General features: G+C 42.2%; 12 protein-coding genes across 12 annotated transcripts; 5 read left to right on the top strand and 7 right to left on the bottom strand.

Annotated features, from left to right (window-relative positions):
- Positions 1 to 193: 193 nt before the first annotated feature.
- Positions 194 to 1,399, bottom strand: SAMD00019534_045000 (hypothetical protein; the record flags this gene model as incomplete). The annotated part of the gene is made up of 3 exons (XM_012899990.1): positions 194 to 615; positions 713 to 973; positions 1,078 to 1,399. The coding sequence occupies 3 exons, from the start codon at positions 1,397 to 1,399 to the stop codon at positions 194 to 196; spliced, it is 1,005 nt and encodes a 334-aa protein (XP_012755444.1).
- Positions 1,400 to 4,234: 2,835 nt separating this feature from the next.
- Positions 4,235 to 6,031, top strand: SAMD00019534_045010 (hypothetical protein; the record flags this gene model as incomplete). The annotated part of the gene is made up of 2 exons (XM_012899991.1): positions 4,235 to 5,606; positions 5,670 to 6,031. 2 exons carry the CDS (start codon positions 4,235 to 4,237, stop codon positions 6,029 to 6,031), a joined length of 1,734 nt encoding a protein of 577 aa, XP_012755445.1.
- Positions 6,032 to 6,216: 185 nt separating this feature from the next.
- On the bottom strand, positions 6,217 to 6,883 carry SAMD00019534_045020 (hypothetical protein; the record flags this gene model as incomplete). The annotated part of the gene is made up of 3 exons (XM_012899992.1): positions 6,217 to 6,415; positions 6,495 to 6,752; positions 6,828 to 6,883. 3 exons carry the CDS (start codon positions 6,881 to 6,883, stop codon positions 6,217 to 6,219), a joined length of 513 nt encoding a protein of 170 aa, XP_012755446.1.
- A 600-nt stretch (positions 6,884 to 7,483) lies between these two features.
- On the bottom strand, positions 7,484 to 8,179 carry SAMD00019534_045030 (hypothetical protein; the record flags this gene model as incomplete). The annotated part of the gene is made up of 4 exons (XM_012899993.1): positions 7,484 to 7,693; positions 7,779 to 7,968; positions 8,036 to 8,057; positions 8,122 to 8,179. The coding sequence occupies 4 exons, from the start codon at positions 8,177 to 8,179 to the stop codon at positions 7,484 to 7,486; spliced, it is 480 nt and encodes a 159-aa protein (XP_012755447.1).
- Positions 8,180 to 8,497: 318 nt separating this feature from the next.
- SAMD00019534_045040 (hypothetical protein) lies at positions 8,498 to 9,553 on the top strand (the record flags this gene model as incomplete). The annotated part of the gene is made up of 2 exons (XM_012899994.1): positions 8,498 to 9,074; positions 9,150 to 9,553. 2 exons carry the CDS (start codon positions 8,498 to 8,500, stop codon positions 9,551 to 9,553), a joined length of 981 nt encoding a protein of 326 aa, XP_012755448.1.
- A 126-nt stretch (positions 9,554 to 9,679) lies between these two features.
- Positions 9,680 to 10,101, top strand: SAMD00019534_045050 (hypothetical protein; the record flags this gene model as incomplete). The annotated part of the gene is made up of 2 exons (XM_012899995.1): positions 9,680 to 9,968; positions 10,037 to 10,101. 2 exons carry the CDS (start codon positions 9,680 to 9,682, stop codon positions 10,099 to 10,101), a joined length of 354 nt encoding a protein of 117 aa, XP_012755449.1.
- A 45-nt stretch (positions 10,102 to 10,146) lies between these two features.
- On the bottom strand, positions 10,147 to 11,192 carry SAMD00019534_045060 (hypothetical protein; the record flags this gene model as incomplete). The annotated part of the gene is made up of 2 exons (XM_012899996.1): positions 10,147 to 10,415; positions 10,502 to 11,192. The coding sequence occupies 2 exons, from the start codon at positions 11,190 to 11,192 to the stop codon at positions 10,147 to 10,149; spliced, it is 960 nt and encodes a 319-aa protein (XP_012755450.1).
- A 500-nt stretch (positions 11,193 to 11,692) lies between these two features.
- SAMD00019534_045070 (hypothetical protein) lies at positions 11,693 to 13,270 on the bottom strand (the record flags this gene model as incomplete). Its single annotated transcript, XM_012899997.1, has 1 exon — positions 11,693 to 13,270. One exon carries the CDS (start codon positions 13,268 to 13,270, stop codon positions 11,693 to 11,695), a length of 1,578 nt encoding a protein of 525 aa, XP_012755451.1.
- A 356-nt stretch (positions 13,271 to 13,626) lies between these two features.
- SAMD00019534_045080 (hypothetical protein) lies at positions 13,627 to 15,872 on the top strand (the record flags this gene model as incomplete). Its single annotated transcript, XM_012899998.1, has 3 exons — positions 13,627 to 14,619; positions 14,692 to 15,765; positions 15,846 to 15,872. The coding sequence occupies 3 exons, from the start codon at positions 13,627 to 13,629 to the stop codon at positions 15,870 to 15,872; spliced, it is 2,094 nt and encodes a 697-aa protein (XP_012755452.1).
- Positions 15,873 to 16,797: 925 nt separating this feature from the next.
- SAMD00019534_045090 (hypothetical protein) lies at positions 16,798 to 17,574 on the top strand (the record flags this gene model as incomplete). The annotated part of the gene is made up of 1 exon (XM_012899999.1): positions 16,798 to 17,574. A coding segment is annotated over one exon (777 nt), but the record flags the coding sequence as incomplete, so codon positions are not given.
- Positions 17,575 to 18,524: 950 nt separating this feature from the next.
- On the bottom strand, positions 18,525 to 20,705 carry SAMD00019534_045100 (hypothetical protein; the record flags this gene model as incomplete). Its single annotated transcript, XM_012900000.1, has 2 exons — positions 18,525 to 19,726; positions 19,814 to 20,705. 2 exons carry the CDS (start codon positions 20,703 to 20,705, stop codon positions 18,525 to 18,527), a joined length of 2,094 nt encoding a protein of 697 aa, XP_012755454.1.
- A 601-nt stretch (positions 20,706 to 21,306) lies between these two features.
- SAMD00019534_045110 (hypothetical protein) lies at positions 21,307 to 22,171 on the bottom strand (the record flags this gene model as incomplete). The annotated part of the gene is made up of 2 exons (XM_012900001.1): positions 21,307 to 21,590; positions 21,673 to 22,171. 2 exons carry the CDS (start codon positions 22,169 to 22,171, stop codon positions 21,307 to 21,309), a joined length of 783 nt encoding a protein of 260 aa, XP_012755455.1.
- Positions 22,172 to 22,638: the final 467 nt, after the last annotated feature.

Consider the following 22,638-nt stretch of genomic DNA (forward strand, 5'->3'; position numbering starts at 1 on the left):
TTGGGTACATGGGGTACATGCCAGCCAGGCAGGCACTTTATTTGAAGATTAAGGTCAAGGAATTCCCAAAAGGTCCACATCCAAGTCCAAGGACCTTTTGGGCTCTCACTGACTGACTGTCAATACTAGCTAGGTTGGATAGAGATGGATAGATGGATGGAGGGATGGATAAACATAATATAATATTGTTATATTATTTCTTTCCTCCGAGTTGTGTGACCAAGACTGGCGTGAGAACGGCAATCAGAACAATGACCACAATACATAGCAGGATGTACATCTTCTTTCGGCCCTTGCGGTGCAGCTTGTTGGCTTCGGCCAGGTTCTCCACACCCTCCTTGGTGTTCATCACCGTCGACTCGACGTTGGCCTCGATCTGATTGAGCATCTCTCCCTGAACCTCCACCAACACCGCCATGTCTAGGAACAGTTGATGCAGCTCGGCAATACTCTGCTCCAGTCTCTGGATATCCCTATGTCTGTCCTGGACGTACGCCAGGGCATTCTTGGCCTGTGTGTGTAGATGTGTGTACAGAATCGTGTCGGCAAATATCTTGCTCGAGTCTCCAGAGTCCATCGCTGCCTTTATCTCCTCTGGTGTTGCATCGGGTTTAACTGTTTCATTGATCCATTCGAATTGTTTGTTAGTGTCTGCCGCTGTCTATCCCGCCTATCTTCCATGCCCTGCCTCGCATTCAACAAACAAACATACCTATCTTATACTGTCTCTCGATTTTCTCCTTGTACTTGTTCTTGTAGTTGTTCTGAACCTCTTGATACTCTCTCATCATCTCGACAAACTTTTGTGTGAGGGTATTGTGCATGTTGTTACGGATACGTATCTCGGTAGGCGTCGCTGACTTTTGTGATGTGTATTTGTCATTATTAGCCTTCAACACCTCCAACTTCTTCTTCAAGTCAGTGAATGATCGATTGGTTGCCTCAATCATTGCCTGGATATCTTCTTCATACTCTGTTGTTGTTGTTGTTGTTGTTGTGGTTGATTGATTGATTGTTAGACATCTCGTTGTTACCAGCCTCGCAACTTTGTCAACAACTTCTACTACTACTACATACTCGAACCTTGATCTACATTAATAGAATTTAGTGAGAGTACATATTTATCCTCTATACTCTTGACACTCTTTCGAATCGATGTCATTTGAGTCTTGATGATGCCAACCTCTTGATAGAACTCTGGCATGAACTCCTCCATCTGCTCGCCATCGTCGTCTATAATGATGCCAAGCTCGACGTCGCCATTATCCGTCGATGTCGTTCCGCGATCCTCTCCTGCGGTTGGCTTTGTCTCCTCGCCCTTCTTTCCCTTCTTTCCTTTCTTTCCCTGGTCTGGCTTTACACCACCGGCTGACAGCAATTCCTGTAGACGGTCCTCCATATTCTATCTATCTAGTATATGGTTAATCTATATTATAATACAATTTTGTATGTTTCTTTCTTTGTTTGTTTGTTTGTTTGATTGAATATGTATTTGTTTGTTTGTTTGCAGCTGATGCTTTAAAGATCGCGAAATAACATTATTATTAGTATAAGAACATTTAAGATACATTATGAGTGCATAATACTTACAAACTATGTCCAACTTGTAATACTTTGATGTCTCTGCGACGCAACAACCAAGATGTAGTGACCAATGAAATGATAGTAGTGAACAAATAGGAGGTCGTCTGTGTGTATGAGTGGTATGACTGAGTGTATGTGTTAATATAATAATAATATAAATATATGTATAAAATGTAATATGTATATGTATATAGGATGATGATGAAGTATATAATTTGAAGTCAGAATAGAGCGTGACAACCCTAATGTAGGTATGTAGAGCGTGTTGGAATGAATGAATGAGCCTGGTCAGAAGTTTGGTGTGTTTATGGTGAACATGAATGTGTGGGGTTTTCGGCGCGCCACACATTGACAATACTAAATAATGAATTATTTGTTTTTTGAAAGATAGAGACGAACTCACACATGCCCAAGCGTTCATTCGATGGATGGACTGGAAGCTGACCACGAAACATTCAAAGAAGTGAGTTCTTGCGATTCAATGTCGACACTACCAATCATGATGATTGTAACCACTTTTGAACAAACTTGTGGTGTGTCTTTGTGTCTCGAGGTAATCGAGTCGTTGGTCCTGGACTTGTCCGAGAAGTGTAGACAGTCTCCTTTAATCATTGACATCTCCCAACTGACGAATTGTACAATTTTGGTAAAGTGACCGATCAATGAACTATAAAACACAACCAATCAAATCGAAACTATCAATCAATCAACCTTCATTCAATCAATCAACTATCATTCAATCATTCATCATTAGTCAATCCAAAAGAGGAATAATAGCTTTTACGTCCTTTATTCAAGTACTAGAGTTAGAGCTTGAGCTAGAATTATTAGATGAAGAGTTATTGGGATTCTTGCCTCTCTGGCATTTCAAATAAAATGAGAGACATCAATATTGTTGTGTTGTAAATGTATTATGTGGGGGAAGTATTGTGCGAGATCAGCCCAACTCTACCTCTTTGTTGTGTTGTTGCTCAACAACCCCACCTCCACTCAGTTTGTCACAGCTCATCTTCTGCTTCATCTTCGTGAAGTATCATTCTATTCTTCATCATCATCAACAACAACAAGTCAATCAAGAGAGAGATAGTAGTATTATTATTATTGTGTAATAGTAATTATTAAGTTGTATTTAAACATGTATAATAATATGATGAATCAAAGTCCAGTTAATGGAGCAGGTGGCGTCATGTACAATCAAACACCAATGTCCAATATGCCAATGAATCAAATGGCTTATAATCAACAACAACAGTTCCAGATGGTACAACAGAATATGTATCAACAGCAGCAACATTTCCAGCAGCAGCAACCCCAACAGCAACAGTACATGCAACAGCCACAACAACAACAACAACAGCAGTACATCCAACAGCAGCAACTCCAACAACAACAACAACTTCAACAACAACAGCAGCAACAACAACAACTTCAACAACAACAAATCCAACAACAACAACTCCAACAACAGCAACAGCAACAACAGTTGTTACTTCAACAACAGCAGCAGCAACAACAACAACAACAACAACAACAGCAGAATCAACAAAAGATAAACAATCAAGCAGTTGATAATACATTCTTTGGAGCACCAAACAAACTGCCGTTGAATAATCAACAACAGAATCAACAGCCAGTGTTCAATGCTGGATTGGTTGGTGAACCTGGAAAGATTCCACCAATAAGCAATGAGTCAAAGGCACAGTACTCCAATGTATTTTACAAGGTCGGTGGCAGTGACTCGTCCAAGATGTCGGGCCAGGTAGCCCGTCCCATTCTACAAAAGTCCGGACTGTCCAACGACGACCTGGCCAAAGTATGGATGCTGTCCGATATCGATCGCGACGGACATCTCGACCGTGAGGAGTTTGTCATCAGCATGCATCTGATCTACGCTGTGAAGAATGGATACATACTGCCTCCAGTGCTACCCAAACAACTAGTGCCAGACTCCAAGATCATCTACTATCAAACAACTGCCACCAATCAAAACGATTGGCAATCATTTGCACAAACATCTATTCCACTACAAGCCGGTGGAGGAGGTGGCGGCATGAATGGCATGGTTGGAATGAATGGAATGAATGGCATGGTCGGTGGAATGAATGGACAACCTCAACAGCAGCACTTCCAACAACAAATGCCACAACAACAACAACAACAAATACATCTTCAACTTAATCAACAGAATCAGTTCATGCAGATGCCACAGCAACAGCCACAGCAACAACAATTCTTTGGCAACAATGGATCTCAAGACTTCTTCCCCGCTCAATACAAACCAAGCACACACGTAGCTGGCAGTGCAATCTCATTCGATCAAAGAGTGGCGCTTGGTGCCGACCTGGATGCAGCACTCAAGAGGAACAAGAACAGGAATATCTAATCATGTATTTATTATTACAATACCTATTATTATTATTATTATTATATTAAATATTTAATAAGATTTGGATTGCTTGTGGTGAATGTACAACTTCCATCCAGATTTATGAATCTGCCGTTCGTCATTGATGCGTCAAAGATAAATTTTGGGGAATTGCAGTGTGGGGGCTGGCTCGACAAAAGACGAATTCTTCGGCTCCTCTTCACAATCATTCATTCATTCATACATATATATATATAACAAATATAAGTAATTATAATAATAATAATGATATCATCAACTCAAAAAAAGAGGGATACAGCATTAAGACTGGCGAGAAAGAAGGCGAAACAACAAAAGGTGGAGGACAATGGTGCAGAGGACAATGCTGTTGCTAATACCGCTGATACTACTGGTGATGTGGAGACTCAGACAACGACAATGACAACAGAGACTACAACAGCGACAGCACTGAAACCTATACTCAAGACAAAGAAGAAGCAGTTGCAACAGCAAAAGGAAAAGGAGCAACAGACTACGCCCACTAAGAATGTCGTCTTCAACTTTGAGAGAAACCAGACGCAGTTGTTCAACAAGCTGAGAACAGTGGCTGACATCAAGCCTGCTGTAAAGCTTGCCCCAATCATCCCAGCCGCCGCCCCAGCGCCAACAACACCCATCGCCACTACCACCACATCCACAACTTCCACCACCTCCACCACACCCAGCACAACTCCAGCAGTACCAAAGCCAAAGCAAACAAAGAAGAAAGAGGCAGCACTGATACAGCAGCAACAAGAGCAAAAGCAAGCAGATCAGGTTATTGAGGAGCCAGCTGTCTCTGTTCCTGCCCCGCCCAAAGAGCAGGCAAGGAAGCAGAAGCCACAAAAACAGCAACAGGAGATCAAGGATGTTGAACCAATGAATGAGGATGGCGATGATTTAAAGAAGGTGGAGCAGCAGCAGAAGAAGAATGGCAAGAAGCAGACTACAAATGGTGCAGCACCTGCTGCTGCAGTTGTGGCCGAGACAAAGAAGTCCACAACAGCACAAGCCGCGAATGTTGGAGAGACTGCTGCTGTGAACAAGGCAGGCAAGAAGACTGCCTCGAAGGTTGCTGCAAAGGCTGCTGTGAATGGTACACACAAGGATGTTTCAGAGACAGGCGACAATGTGGCACCCACCGCCCAGACAACCCCAACTCCAGCCAACAACAAGTCTGAAAAGGCTGACAAGAAGTCTGTGGCAGGCGCGCCAAAGAAGGACAGGGAGGTCATCAGTGGCTTCAACATCCTTCCAGTGTCCATCCCCAACACGCCAATCAAGAAGTACATATACTACAAGAAGGAGACGAGCAAGAAGTGGCCAATCAACAAGACATTGTTTGTTGCCAATCTGCCGCAGAGCTGCACTACACTTCTCGAAGTCCAGGTGTTGTTCCAATCGACGGATATCGAGTCCGTTCATTTTGGCGCAGCCAACAATGCTGCCGAACAATCAGCTGCACAGGGTGTCGTGCCAACAACAAGTGATGATGCCAAGGAGAACACTGGTGTCGCACACATTGTCATGTCCTCGCCCAAGACTCTCCAGGAGTTAATGCAATACCTAACCACACTGGAAGTACAACTACCAGTGCACACAACTGATGGATATGATGGTAAGTCGTAGTGTCTGTTTGTTGTTAAAGGCCATGTGGACTAACAATTAATGCACAACGTAGACATGATGAACGAGGAACAATCAAAGATCATCTCGGATTATGACAAGTTGCAGGCGACATTGGACCAGATCATGATGGACTATGACAAGAGATTATTGATCGAGCAGAACGAGCGTAGACAGCAATCCACTCAACCGGATGAGGACGGTTTCGTCCTGGTCACTGGCAGCAACAAGAACTTCAAGCCAATGACCACCGAGGAGGCCAAGGCACTCAATGACTCTAGACGACACAAGAACTTCTACTCCTTCCAGCAGCGACAGCAGAAGAAGCAGGAGCTCGATGATCTGCGCAAGAAGTTCGAAGAGGACAAGCAAAAGATCGCCAAGATGAGCGCCGCAAGGAAGTTCAAGCCATACTAGGGAGCAACTCAGCTGGATGCATACCTGGAGGGAGGGACAGCTCCACTCAATCATCACAGTCACAGTACAATCGCAGCAACAAGGTTTGAATAAAACTACTCGACTTGACTCGACTCCAACGATTAAGATTGATTGATTGAATGTATACATGTTATTTGTTCGTTGAGTTCTAATTATGTTATGATCTAAGCTTGGTGTGAAGCGTGAGCATCCCTGAGCTTCTTGGTGATTCCAGCAAGATCGACCTTGTCACCAGTGACCTTGAACAGGAACTTAAGATATGACTGGCGAACAGTGTTTGGTTCCCAGACCATCGCGTAGAACATCACCGTAGTGCTGAAACAGAATAGTGCAGCATCTCCATGCTTCCATGACTTGACGTAGCTGTTATTTGATTGTTGGATGTTAGTTAGAGACATGTCTTTGGGATGACCATTCATTCAATCAATCATGGACGACATACCCTCTCTTATGTGCTGCGTTGAATAATGACTCCAAGGCTCTGGCAAAGAGGTAGAGTGACATCTCTGTACTCTTGGAGAACATCATGGAGGCACCTGCAAAGAAACCTGCAATCGCGCTGTTGAATCCATCCTCCTTTCCTCTGATCGCTCTCAACATACACAGGAGTGCCTTATATCCACCAGTGTAGAACGCCACAAACAATCCAAATCCAATCGGTGACTTGTGTAGTAATGATTGATTGATCAACTTGCGTGGGCTATCGTTATTAATGGATGGAATACATTGTTAATCATTGATTGGTCGATGGATTGATTGGTCCATTGATCCATACTTTCTGTAAAGTCTTCTGACGAATATACCAGTGAGCAAGGCGAGTGCCGCACGCATTCCATATCCAATGGCGAATGAACGTAGCCATGTTCGGAGTGCACTGTATGCGCATGTTCCCTTGTGTCTACATAATGGATAATGACCTTTAAAGAATCCAACAATGCCTTTAATATGATTAATATTGATATTATTATTATTAATATTAATATTCTCAAATTTCAAATCCTCTTCATTATGCTCTATTGTCTCTGGTAGAGGTTCCATTGCTATCTGTGTCTGTGTCTTTGTACAAATACTATCTCCTGCCTGTATTATCTATCTCGTTTGCTTGCTTGTTTGCTTGTTGTAAAATGCAATGATCAGGTGTTGACTGACTTGTGATTGATTGATGTTGTTGACGTGTATACTAGTATGAGGAGGAGAGAGAGAAGTACGGATGATACGTCGGGACTCGGCAATTTGACTGCATGTTGTTAGCCCCTTTCGGATTATCGTTCGGCGATCGCCATCAGCAAACAAAAATGGAAATGGAAAAGGCATGTCCTTTCTACGTTTTGATCAAATGTGATGGGAGGGCATAGTCAGTCAATCAACAGACACACATACAGGTCCTGGTACCAGACAACATGAGATTGATCGATTGATTGAGTTGGTCAATCAATCAAACATGCTTGTCTCTGATTGGCGATCTTTGATGTTCTGTTGCAACATCTGTTGGTCACCCTTCTTTAGCATGGACTGTGAAGGAGTTCTAATGGAAAGTGATTCAATATATGACACTTTGGAACTGTACTCATTGTCACCAAACTCAACAACAGTTGCATTGCCAAGTGCTTCTGCTATCTTTGCTGCCAATTGATGTTTACACTAGTGTTATATCGATCAGTAAATTGGATGTTTGATTGGATGAATGGAATGGATGGATACCAACATAGATTGATTCTGAACGAACTAGTACAGAGAAGTTGAATGAAGGACAACTACAATAGTCACCTTCAAGTAAACAGAGATACTTTGTATCCTTTGTACCATTGATAACGTAGAATGACCTGTTTGATGGTTGGAATACATATCTAATGATCATCTTCTTATCAATGATCTGTAGTGAATCAAACAATGTCTGATGGAATATTGATGAAAGTCTATATTAATTGCATTATCTTTAGTTAGTGCTAATATCATCACATCATAATCAAGTATAGGACCTACGTTAGCAACACATCATCGTTCACTATTCATAATAAGTGAGTGGTATGTTAGTAACAACTACTGGTATCCCATGGTATATGACATACAATCCTTGGTCTGTAGTATCTCATCGACTATGTCTCTTAGCTTTATCTCTTCGCTCATATTATTATCCTTTGGTCTTGTGGTTGTAATCGATAGAACTCAAGTCCAGTGTTCGATAAGATGTTTGTCATGACTTCAAAGTGTGAGATTCTCAGAATTGATTGATTTTCAAAGACGATTCCCAGGTCCAACACAATTTTTAAGTTCGTCGTATCCTAAGTCTAACTTTGAAATACAGTTTGTTTACCATGGTTATGAATTGTGATTCCAAGTCCCTAATTCCACCTGGTAGTGAGGACATCAGAACAACAATATAAAAGGAAGTCAGTTCAATCAAATATAAATAAACATATCTAAAATACAACAAAAATAATAATAATGGAGGATCGTCTACAAGAGTTAAAGTCTGCTGCTGGTATCAAGGATAAGGTTCCAAAGAAACAATCAAAGAGTAGTAGTAAAAGAAATGAACAACAAAAGGATAAAGAATCAAAACAATCAAAGGTGGATACACTGGACAAGGATATAGAACTGGGCATCCAGGGTGATCAAGATGGAATTGAAGAATTCATGCCAGAGTTCTTCCAAGAGGTTGGTTTGATCAAGACTCAAATGAACTCAATAAGAAGGAATATCAAGAGTTTGGAAGAACAATATGTCCAATCACTGAATACTGTCATGAACATGGATGGTCAATCAACATCAACTTCATCATCATTGATTGATTCAACCAATGTATCATTCACATCATTAAGACATAAACTAGAGTCGTTGTCCACAAGCAATGATAAATATGCCGAGATGAAGACTGCCAAACCAACAGAGATACGTATACGTAGCAACATCTATACAGTGCTCCTTCAGACTTCAATCGACTTGTTGAACAAGTATACCGAAGTACAGAAGGACTACAAAACCAAATGTGAAGATAAGATTACAAGACAATATAAGTTGGGTATGTATCACATCCAACCTTGTAGCATAGATTGAATACTAACATCTTCCAAAGTTAATCCAAATGCCAATCCAGAAGAGATAAGGGCTGCAGTGGAGTCTGGTGACTCGAGTAAAGTGTTCACTGATAGGTTGTTGTATACTCATTTGCATACTGAGGCCAAGAATGCATTGTCCTATGTACAACAGAGACATAGGGATTTACAAAGATTGGGTCAGAGTCTAGTAGAGTTACATCAATTGATGCTGGACATGGCAATATTGGTAAAGGTACAAGGTGAGAAGTTAGAGTCCATCGAACAAGATATCAATTCTGCTGTCAAAGACACTGGAGAAGGAGTTCACAAGCACTTGCCAAAGGCACTCAAGTATCAAAAGAAAGGCAGAAAGAAGATGTACATCCTACTATGTATTGTAACAGTTGGTCTAATCGTCATCATTGTCCCGGTCTTGTCGAAACTCGGCATTTTCACGAGATAACCACAACATGTATATTCCAAGAATTAGAGTTGCAACACAAACACAAACTAAACTAATCGCAAACACAAGGTCATTGAACATTATGACATTAAAGTTATAACTAACAAGTAATAATAATAATATATTATGGCAGCAACATTGATAAAGAAGAATGAATGGACGAACAAGTCAAAGATTGTGTTGGAGGATGATGGAAAGAATAGTTGTGAAGTGCATTGGATTGATGGTGTAGATGTTGAGGAGATGAGGGAGGAGTTGAAGAAGTTGGCAGAAGAGGAGTCTGCATTGGATGCACAGTTGAAACCTTATCAAGATGAGATGGCAAAGATAAAGACAGAATCTAAAAAGACAATAGACAAGTTACATACATATAACGAGATCAAAGAGTCATGTCAATCAATGATTGGCAAGTTGGGTATGTATATGTTTGATTGAATGTTCAATTGTTCGATTGTATACTAACATTGATGATATATATATTAGCTGTGCTGGAGGGTATCACTATCAAACAAATGTACAAGCAGTTCAATCTAGAACTTGATGACTGATCGTCATCATTGCATTATTGGTGCGTCATCAACAACAACTTCATTTTATGGATGGACTACACCTACAACGACAAGTTCGTTGCCATGATTGGCCAGATGCCTGATGGTGTAGCTCACGTTGTAACACTTCATCATGGTCTCCACTGCATCGGTCACTGCATCATACTCGCTCTCACCAACAAACTTCAAAGTCCAGGCGAATTGCGAACATTGTCTCTCTTTGATCCATCGCTCCAACACCTTGACACTCTTCATTGGCGGCAGCGCCATATCATTAAACAGCCAGTCCACTGGTTCTTCAGGTTCCCATGTCACTATGTTGTGTAGTGTGCGTGGTCAACAGGTCATGTTAGCATGGACACTCACTCATTCATTCATTCATAGTCTGCTGTCAACTTACAACCATTCGCAATGTGATGTGTGAGGGTTGGTGGCCGATAGGCTTTGGTCAACCAGGACTCTAGCGGCGATCTGTCGACACTCTGTATCTGAATGTTGTCTTGTGGCTTGTATAGTTTCAGCAATGATGCTGTCCATCCTCCAGGTGCGCTGCCCAGTTCGGCTATCTTGCTTCCAGGTGCAGGTCTCCTTCCAAGCAGTCCCATCAACTCATTCAGTTTTATGTAGGCACGTGAGGGAGGCTCCTTATCCATCTCAATTGGAATGATACCACCAGACACTGGCAGGGGTTGACGCCATCCAAAGTGTTCTGATAAGCTAGTCTTGAATACAGAGATATAGATATGATTGTGATCGACCAGGTACAGCTGTACGACATAGGGTGCCGATGAGATTGATGATGAAAGTGTAGCAACATCTGAATGTTTGATCATTGATTGATAGAGTCTCTTCCTGGTCTCTTTTAGTGTCTCGAGAAGGCTGGCTTCAACCAGCTTGCAACGACCAAGTAATTTGCCATCACTGCTGTAGGTTGTACTGATGAAACGAAAGTCGATGTTGTTCAATTGAGCATTGGTGGCCAGCATGAACAGTATTGGATAGAGATGTTGGAAGCATTGTTTGGCCAAGTCATTGATTGTTGTGCCATGACATGAGAAAGCCTTTGGCAACACCTGTTGCGCCCACCACATTGATTGATACCTTTCATTGTCCTGTAAGCTATTGACAATACTATCGAGATGAGTGGTATCCAACAGGGTTGACGTAGCCATTGATGTTGTTGATGTTGTCGTTGTTGGTGTAGCTTCAATGAATTGACCATTATGATGTTCTTGTAACTTGTTGTTCTTGTATCTCTTCTCTAGTTGAGTATGCAATAGATGACTACGCATTGGGAAGCTCAACCATACATCACTGTTTGATTGTAATGACAACAAGCTGAATCTATACTTTAACAACAGTTTGTTCACAGAGTCTAACAACTGAGAGTGATCACTCTCAATCCTAGATGTCGGCTGTGTGTTGGCCGTTGAGTATGCACATCGCGATGCATTAAGTAGTACTGTTTGACCAAGACATCGAAGTCGACTACTTGTCAAACATGATCTAACAGATAACATTGATTATCTATCTGTAATTATTAATAATGTGCGTTGCGTGTCATACTGTGTAACCTTTATTTCGTCCAAGACTATTTTATCCTGATAAAGTGGAGTATCCATCCTAAACTTTGTGATACTTTGAAATCGCCAGTGTCCACTTGCTTGGCGACCATGTGCTTCTGGAGTGCCTTGGAGTTGGTGACATCCAGGTATAGCCCGTCCACCGTAGACTGAGGGTAGAGCACAAGTTGATTGAGCAGGAATTGCAAGTATTCAAACTCTTTCTTTGTGCGTCTGTATTTCTCTTGGATATAGTTGGTGGGCATCATGTCATCGGATAGGCTTATCATTAGTGTCTGTATCCTTGTGTCCCGGATCAACAACGGAATGATCGTCTCCTTTTGTTTGTCGCTCAGGTATAGGTAGTCGCAGAGATACAGTCTGGTCAGGTTCTTGTTGGACTTGACGAAGCTGAGGAACTGATCAAAGTTGTCTTTGGTGATGTAGCGTCGATGGTTCAGCAGGATGAGACGCACTATATTGGTAGCGGGATTCATCGACATCAATGAGCTGAACACTGATGGTGTTATATCTTCACGAAGTGTTAGTCGCTGCAATCTGTCCGAGAGCTTGGCACTGCCTCCGAGCATCACTCGCAGTGTTGTTATGTTTGGATTGTCAGAGAGGGCTTTGAGCATGGTGGATTCGATCGAGAATGGTATGCTCATGATTGATATGTTGCTCGACTTTATGAACTCGAGGAGTCCCGCATGGAACTCACGTATCTCTGGCAACTGGTAGAAGTTGCTTGGCAAAGGTATTTTGAGCGTGGTCAGATGCTTCATCAATGAGAGTCCGCGCAGGAATGGTTGTAAGTCTCCAACATAGAGTGATCTTATGTGTAGCGATCTCAGACGACTCTTTGACAGGTGTCCAAACAATTGTTCAAAGAAATTGGTGGTCATAAGGCGATGTGATGGCTCCAATGTTATTGTAGCACTCTCATCATCTCTTGAGATAAATTGGATCTTGCGCATGGTTGGTGCGACCGATTCCAAGAGCGAGAGTATCGTATCATGTCCATGTATATCTTGTGAGAATATTATGCTCAAAATGGAGAGATACTGGAATGTAAAGCCTCTCATCACGCTCAAGTAGTCGGGGACATCATTGTTGGGTAGATCCAGATAGATCTTCTCCAAGGGTCCATTAGTGAGTCCACTAAACAATGTAGCAAGTGTACTCTCGCGCTCTTGGTCTGAGACACTATTGTTGTTGTTGTTGTTGTTGTTGTTGACATTGCCCAAACGACGGAGAATAAGTTTAGTGATGGTTTGTTGTGCAAAGAGATCGGCAATGAGCTGGGGATCGATATTGAGCAGGTCAGTCAGACGATTAATACCACATAATAGACTTGTGAATGTCTTTAGAGGCGAGAGATGATTGTTGTAGTGCTGTCTAAAGTCTGGATTTGCCAGTGTCTTGGTGCTGATATCAGTGACCAACACTGAGCTTACACGTTTGAAGAATGACTTGCACACCAAACATAATGATCTCTTCCAATTATTATTGGTTGCCGTATCCAAATAACAAAAATACAAGATCTTTGAATATATATATTGTGGTAATGACTGATCATATGATGGTGTACTAATTATCTCATTCATTATTTATTTGTATATCGTCACAGTTATGAAATTGAAGTTGACATTATTTTGACTTTTTGAGATGTTCCCGCCAAAACAACCATGACCCCAACAATCAAATTCAAGTAAACTTTGTTTGATGTCCCACCAATCCAACTCAAACTATCTCGCAACACACTGACTTCTTGTTACTGTTACATACTTATTCATTATATATCTAGTAATATTCAAATATTTATATCTTCATTCATATATATATATATATATATGTAAGTTATTTGATTAACTCTGAACGAATATTATTTTTACTAACAGTCTCTCATTTGATTGAATGAATCTAGATATCAAAGGCATAATCAACTAAATATAATAATATAATGGAGACAACAAAGAAATCAAAGAGTTCATCGACAAAGAAGTCAGAGAGACTCAAGCAACAACAACAACAACAACAGATGAGCTCACCTGATCTTGGAAATGATGAAGAGCAACAGCAACAACAACAACAACAAGAGGAGGACGTTAATATGAGCGAGCCAATGCAACCTACACAATCACCACCTCCACCACAACCAAAGGAGAAGAAGAAGAAGGCAAAGGCATCAAAGTCTACAACCTCTTCCCAAACATCGGTCGATGATGATGTCGTTGCCCAGCCCCCTAGGACCCCAACCGCCCCACTGAGGACTCCACAGCGCACACCTGCTCCTCAACAACCACAGACACCATTGAGTCGCCTGCTCACCCCCAGCCAAGGCACGCCAATGACCCCATCGAGGTCCAGCCTCACCCGTCTCAGAGAGAGAGAGGACATTGCTGATCTCACCCAGAAACTGGCCCCCATCGCCGGTGCCTTCCACCAGACCGCTCTGGACTACCAGCGCAAGCTCACTGATCTCTCCGATCAGTTGAAGGGCAAGGACAACGAGCTGGCCAACCTGCGTGCCAAGTTGGCCGAAAGCGAGAAGTCATTCCAGACCGAGAACAACCGCCTGGAGGAGGCCACCGAGAATCTCGAGAGCACACAACTCAATCTGAAGCGCGTGGAGGAGCAGCTGCTAAACGAGCGCAACCATCACCAGCATAGACTCGATGAGGCGATAGAGAAAATCACTCTCCAGCAGAGCACCCTCCAGGCCTCACTCACCAGCGAGGTACACAAACTCCGCAATGAGTTGGACATTGTCAAGGCTAACAACAGCCGACTCGAATCAGACCTTGCCACCAAGGAGAGCAGTGCCGCCGAGAAGACACAGAAGTTGCTTGGAGCCGAGTATGAGAGAATGAAGGGCAAGCAAGAGGAGCTACGCACCACAATCAAACACAGAGAGAACGACATCAGAAGATTGAAAGAGGAGATCCTTGTCAAGGTATGTTATGAATGAGTGAGTGATCATCGCATGATCAGACACTAACCCTCTCAATCAATCAATAATATCCAGGACAAACAATTGTCAGATGCTCGCACTACAGAAGCCGAACATAAACAAACAATTGAATCACATGAGAGGAGGATAGAGGACATTATGGAGTCCCAAGGTAGGGACTTGGAGCAATTGCTGGCGGCAGAGATGGGCAATCAGAGTGCCCGCATCATGGAGCTCGAGTCACTCATTCACTCCAACGATATTGACAAGGATGAACTGCGCAGTCAGCTCAACGTCCTCCAGGACCAACAGACCGACATCTCAGTAAAGAACCATGAGCTGGAGGACCAGATCCATCACCTCACCACCCAGCTGCGTCAGAAGGACGAGAGTCTTGCCAAGGCCGTGTCGGACAATGCCGAGCAAAGGAAGGAGAATGTACGTCTACAGGCTGAGATCAGCACCAAAGACCTCAAGATCAACATGCTGCATAAGGACGTGCACAACAAAGAGTTGCGCAACAGCAAGGCACAGGAACAGATCGCCGACCTCAGCACACAGGTCCAGATGATCACCAGTATTCACGTTTCCGAGCCAGAAGTCCCACTGACAAATGTGATCCAGCACCTGAGGGATGCCATCCAGAACATTGAGACACAGGTGTACAAGAAACCTAGAAATGAAGATGATTATCAATTTGGTGGAATGCCTGTGCAGCAGAATGAGATGCACGAGCAGCAGCACGAGCAGCAACAGGTTCAAGGCGACCAGGAGATGGAGGCACCACCCGTGGAGCCATCTGCGTCAATCAATTCAGTAGACGTTGAGAGTGGACTGATTCAGTTGAAGCTAGTCAATATGTCGATTGCCGACTGGAAGTTGATCGTGCACCCAGCTGTCGGAGACAAGCGTGGATTCCACATTAAGGCCAGCACGGAGCCAAGCACCCACTTGGTCAACGTTTGGGTTGGACGCTCACGTCTTCAGAATGACGAGCAACTGCCATTCCAAAACACCGAGCTCTATTGGGATCGCAAGAATGTTTGGGGTTCAGTCACCGAAGGAACCAAGATCTTCCTTCTCACAGAGACTGGTGCGGAGGTTGAAGTGATCACCTTGCCAAAGGATGGCAAATACACACCAAATAATGTAAGTACATACACATTGCAATCAATTAATTCCAATCACTAACTGACTGATCAATCAATCAATCAATCAAACATAAACAGGGCTCATCCAACTGTTTAATTATGTAAGAGAACACATTTAATAAACTATATTGACGAGTATTAATACATTGGATGTTGGCAATTTGTATGTTCAATTTGTAGACAATGTCCACTTGCTCATCCAATGACTGGGTGAGGAGGCATTCTTCAATTGTGATGGGGGAAAAGGTTGATTCGGACTAAAAATAATTAATAAGATGGACTAAAGCTTGAAAGTGATTGTAGTCAATCTCAATGGAGTACTATTAGTAAATTTATATATAAAGACTCTTATTTGATTGATTTATTCATTCAATCCAACAATCAATAATATTCTTTTTAAAACTATGAAAAATATTGCCAAGATTTTTATTTTCATCTCTTTTATTGTTACCATTGCTTATTGCCAAGGGTCTCCAAATAATGACATATTATCAAGTAGTGATTCTGAGAATCAATTGGACAACCAAATTATAAACTACCAGAATAAGTTGAAAGAAAATAATGATACTTTAAATCAATATTACCAACGTTTGAATGATATCAAATCAAGAACTATAGCTACAGATGCCAACTCCTATAATACAAGGATTCAAATTTTAGTTATTGAATCAAAGATTCTCGACTTGAAAAAGGAGGGACAAGAGCTCACAAAGATAAATGACCTTAAATCAATAATGAATTTATTCAATAAGTTTGGTAAATCAATAAACTTTACCAGTTTATTAATAATAATAATAAATAAGTCATTTTTTTGTCAACATATATTAATAAATTAGATTGATATTGATTAATATTTCTAAATCATCTTGAAGATAATTAACACAATTTAATTAATATTAAATAAGATTGGAATTTGAATTAAAATCATCCAAATCCCAAAATCCATACTTTTTTTGGGAAAGATGACCTTTTTCTTGGTTTCAATATCAAACAGTTACTTATATTACTTACTTATTTACTTTAAATAGATATGTCTACTCACTCCTCTCTTATGAGTGCTGCGGCAATGGGAGAGTCATTAAGAGTATTGGATATGATCAGGAATGATAGATCTTTGGATGTGAATCAGGTCGATTCAAAAGGTTATACACCATTGCATCTGGCATGTTCATTGGGTCACTTCGATGTGGTTCACGTATTGATCAATGAGGGCAATGCAAGATTCGACCAAGCTGATCGAAAGGACTGCACTGCATTGTTCAAGGCGGCACAGGCCGGACAACCTGGCATTGTTGAGTTGCTCATCAAGAAGGGCGCTCAGATCAACAAGCAGGACGATGATCATGCCACACCATTGTTTGCCGCCTGCGAGGCTGCTTGCAATACCTCCACCGCCAGAGATGGTGTGTCAAGAGGCGCTGGCAATGCGTCATCCATCTACACCGACATCGTGTCGCTGTTGCTCAAGGCCAATGCCAATGTATCGATTCGAAACAAGTCTGGCAAGACATCATTGATGATGGCAGTACGTTCAAAACATCTTCAGTTGGTAAAGCTACTTCTAGATGCAGGTGCAGTCGTTGACGATCGTGATACACTAGGTATATCAGTGATGGATTATTCAGAGGGTGACAAGGACATCCAAGCAATACTGCTCGGTAAGCCACTGCCTAGTGTTGTCTCTGGAATCAACACTACAACAACATCATCTGCGTCCACTACTTCTGCCAGGCCCACCAACTGTACCAAATGTTCTGCATCACTTGGCTCTTCGGCCAAGTTCTGCTCCAAGTGTGGAACACGTGTCTAGTCCATTGTATAATCAATCAATCAATCAATCAATCAATCAATCAATCAATCATCAATGTATCATACTAGTAACATATTTATAAGATAATAAAGGCAATTACAAAAGTAAACTGCCCATCCAGTTCTTGTTGGAGAGTGACCTTGAATTACAACCTTTCAGATGATTGGGTGACGATCGACAATATCATCAAGACTCTTGATCTTTCAGGTGGCAAAACTGTCAATGTCGTCCTTTGATACCACCTGGAAGATCTCAAGTGTCTTGATGATATTGTCGATCGTTCCTTAGTTAAACACCATTGTTGATCAACTTGGGGCTTTTAGGATAAAGAGGGAAACGAGGGAAGATCCAAGACTGTCTGAATCGCTTAGAGTAATGAAGAATTACTATGAACTAGTAGATGAAGGCCATTTCTACACCACTGCAATGATACTCAATCCAAACACCAAGATGAGCTTTCTTGAGAACATATGGGAGAAGAAGTGGAAAGACACTTCCAGGAATGTATATTTATATATCTAGTCTAGATAAAGAGATAGACGGACCATGGGTTGAACAAACTATCCTTTGGCAAAAATCACCATACAAGCTGGTTCCTTGAACCTTCACATTCGGATCCTGGACCAACATTAACTTGGGCCTTAATTATACATATGATTATACAGTATGATATATATATATATATAAATTAATTATTATTTAAAAATAGTAGAATACTACCCTCCAGAGACTGTTATCCAAGCTTGGAGTCTCATAAGTTGAGAAGAACCATCTACATTTTAATTATTAAATTATCTTATTGGTTAAAAATATTAAAATAACATCCTTTAATTGGTTATGATCTTAAATTGTTGTTATGGGATTGTCAAGAGATTAAATAGGTAATTTCGACGACTATTTAGGTGACCAATGACCACCCAGGTCATATAAAATTGTTTATTAGTTGTTCAGACAGAGTAAACAGCAAATGTTGTCGCGATTTGATTGGATAGGAAGAATGAAGTACCCGCATATTGAAGATACTCTCCTTTTGGGATGTTGTAGAATACAAAACCTTCACTATTTCCAAGATCCAACAAGAACCAGTTGTCTGCATTTTGATCACATTTCACCAATTGTCCAGCACCACTCAAACATCGACCATTGTTTGCTACGATCCTGTATCCAATGTTGTCTCCAATGTCATCATTATTGTTGCTGGCCATTGTCATTGTGAAGTATTGAACTGGATTGGTCATGGTTGGTGAGGGTGGACCAAAGGCAATTGATTTTCCATTTTGGATCAAGGCCTGTGCGCCAGATTGGAAGACATATGTACGACCAAGACCTGGATTGTTACCTCGTACCAACTTGAAGCCTGGTTCGACAACTGGGAATGTTTGATTACCATATGGGATCGTGGGGAAAGGTCCTGGGACCGCCTCACACTCCTCGGTTGGGTCCCAAGAGCCACTAGGGTCACGTGATGGCATGGGCATTGGAGTTGTGTCGGGCACACTTAGGTTGGCCTGTGAGAAGTCCAACGAACGAGTTAAATCTGACATGTGGTTCCTTCTATATGTCGACACATAAGGGCACATAACATCCTCTGGTGAATATCCATTGGCCATTGCCCACTGCTCGATGAACATGATCACTGAAGTATGATCTGATGGTTCAGTGAATACCACACTGCCACTGCTCCATGGTGAGACAATGAAGGCTGGCACTCGGTAGCCTGGTCCAATGGGGGCTGCACCGTCCACATTGATCCATTCGTCGAGGGTACCAATGGGCGCCACAGGGGGAGGGTAGTGGTCCCAGAAACCGCCTGTCTCGTCGTAGTTAATGATGAGCACCGTGTCCTCCCATGAACTGCCATTCTTGATCGCATTGACTACCTGCTGGGTTAGCCACTGGCCAGCCATCGGTCCATTGTCTGGATGCTCGGACAGTTCAGTTGGTCCGACGACCCATGAGATCTGTGGCAGTGTGCCATTCATCGCGTGGCCAAAGAATGAATCGAGGCCCCAATTATCAATACCATTGACTCGTAATGGTGACATCTTTGTTGACTTTTGATATTGTTCAAACCACTCCAAGGCATTATCATCAAAATTATCAATGTCCTGGTATACACGCCATGTGATGCCAGCCTTCTCCAATATCTCTGGATAGGTTAACCAAATGAATGGTGGTGTCTCTGTGTTCTCGGTCACTGGGCCGCGAGGTGTGGTTCCTCGCGGGTCAATCATACCCGTCCACAGTACGAGACGATTGGGGTTGGTCGAGCCCATGATTGATTCAAAGTATTTGTCAGCAATGGTGAACTGACTGGCCAACTCATAATAAAATGGTAGGTTTGAGGGTGCAAGGTATCCAAGTGAGTTTGGCGTGTTGCCCACTGGCCAGTTATTGTTTGATCCATTGTTCCATGCATCGTGATTGCCTTGCCAGAAGTTTGAACCGCCCAATGTGCATCCGGCCTTGGGTCCTGTGATCATCCATGGCAATGACGAGTTCACTCCATTATGTTTGTCCGGTGAGTTTGGATCGGGTTGATAGAATATGCTGTTGCCATTATCCTGGACCATTGCATTTGGGTCCTTATAGTTACACACGCCTCCAAGTATGCCATAATAATTATCAAATGCTCTATTCTCTTGCATGAATATGACTATATGCTTGATCTTGGTAAGTCCAACAACGTTGCTGGCACCCTTATCACATGTGTCATTCACTCCTGGACCATTTGATATGCAGCCTGTGGAACAGGTCCACCTCCATGACGGGAACAATCCCTCGCCCTCACATTGGTACAATGAATTGGGATCGAGGGATGCGCAGTCCTTGCCAGACTGCTTGGCTAGCACGGAACCACAATGATCGGCATTGTCTGGACATGTGCAAGATATGTCGTCTGGCACACAAGTGTCTGAGGCAGACTGTGAATCACTCTTGTGGCATCCATTTGGACAACTGAATCTACGCACTGGAGGCTGTCCCCTCGTTACACATTGATACAAGTCTGTTGAGTTGAGTCCACAAGTCTTTGTAAAGTGTGATCCACAATATGCTCTATTGTCCATACATATACAATTGTCGGCATTGACAAATGTGACCAACAACAGAGCAGTCGTTGTCAACATTAGTATTAATATACATGATTGATTATAATTCATTGTTGTTATATATACATATTAATAGTAATATAGGTTGTTGGTTGATTGATTGATTGAATGAATGAATGAATGGATGGATGGACGAAGCGTGATAAAGTGATGGTGATCGCACTATTCCATCCATCTCACACCCTCACACACACATGATCATGTGATCGCCAGTCCAATCACCACACCAGATACACACCGTCTCACACACATCACATGCTGTTCAATTCTGATGAAGGTGGTTGTTCAAAGGTTGGATTGGAGGTATGAACCTGGCGCCAGGGTTGTGCTGGTGAGCATGCCAGGCATGGCCCAGGTCTTTTCAATCAATCGCACCTCCTGTTCAATCTTTGGATTGATGTTCGTAAAAGGGATGTAGACCATCATCATCACCTTAGGTTATCCTACTCTACAGTGTTTGTTTTGTTTGATTGTATTGTGTTGCTCGCTCGCTCGCTCGCATCCTATTATTTATTCTCATTCTTGTTCCAATGGCGAATGCCTCCTTCAAGTATCTGAACACTAATGGGTAAGGTAGGGTCAGCATTGATTGAACATGTACGATGTGACGATGAAACACTTACTTGCTGTAACCTGAACCGATGGCCATCTCGGCTGCCATGGCACTGCGACCATTGTTGGCAGAGTAGAAAATCAGACGGTCTTCTGGCTGCACCTTGGTGAAGCCATACTTCTCCTTCCACTGAGCGCCAGTGAGCTTTAAACTCTTCTGCCAGAAGTTGGAGTCATCCACCAACTTAACCTTTGTCTCCTCCTTCTTCTTGCCCTTTCCCTTCTGAGACTTTTGCTTCTGTTTCTTCTCATTCTCAATCTGATCCTCTGTCTTTGTAATCTCATACTCCACTATTGTTTGTTTGATTGATCGTTTGATTGAGCGAGTGAGGTCAGTGAATGAATGAATGATTGATCGATGGATGAGACATACTTGGCATGTTGTTGCTCTGCTTGATGGGGGAGTCACCAAAGAACTCCTTGGGATCACGGAGATCGATGAGTGTGTATGGTTGGGAGGCACCGGTGAGTAGCTCCTTCAGCTGTTCGTAGGTGATGGTTGGTACGGGTGATGAGACAGACTTCTGCTCGGTGGTGGTCTTGGAATGTGCCCTCGACAGCAGCACAGTGGTCGTGTCATTCTTGTCCAACTTGTTGTTTCTTGGCTTGAGCAATGCCTTCTTGTTCACCTTGTCATCGACGGTGGTGGCTGCAGCCACCTTTGGTGTGCCATCCTCATTCTGCTCCTGTATGTTGTCACTGTCCTCTTTGCTGCTGGCCTTCTCCTTCTTTGGTGCCTTCTCCTTCTTTGGTTTCTTAGCATCTGTTGCGAATGATCTTGTTGTTGTTGATGTTATTGATGAGACCATTGATGCTGATGTATTGTTGAACAATGAAGAGGAAGTGATGACATTGTTATTACGCAACAACATTGTACATCCACGACTTGCTCCTCTACTCAATAGTAATCCTCCAATTATAGATGCCATCCTATTATATATATATTATGTGTATTTAGTTGTCGTCTTTTGTAGATGTTCGGATCATAGAATGAATGTCATCCTCCCACTTTCGAGTGTCGACTTTCATTCATGATCACCTGGACCATTTCATTTTAAAATAAAACTTGTCAACGTTACTCTACATTATTTATGTTTGGTCAATCAAACAATCACAACAATATCAACATTTATAATCACAAACAAACAAACAACATACATAGATATTGATTGTTATCCAACAATGGGAATAAGGATATAAAGTTGTTTGATCATGTCATATGACTTGATTGACCAACACGATGAACACCTCATCACTTCACCACACTCCATTCATTCATTCATGTTGGGGTTGTCAAAGCAAACACTTATGAATCTGAGTTCTTGGGTGAGTCCTCCTA

This window comes from Acytostelium subglobosum, assembly GCF_000787575.1.
Source record: "Acytostelium subglobosum LB1 DNA, scaffold: scaffold8, whole genome shotgun sequence".
Lineage (NCBI taxonomy): Eukaryota > Evosea > Eumycetozoa > Acytosteliales > Acytosteliaceae > Acytostelium > Acytostelium subglobosum.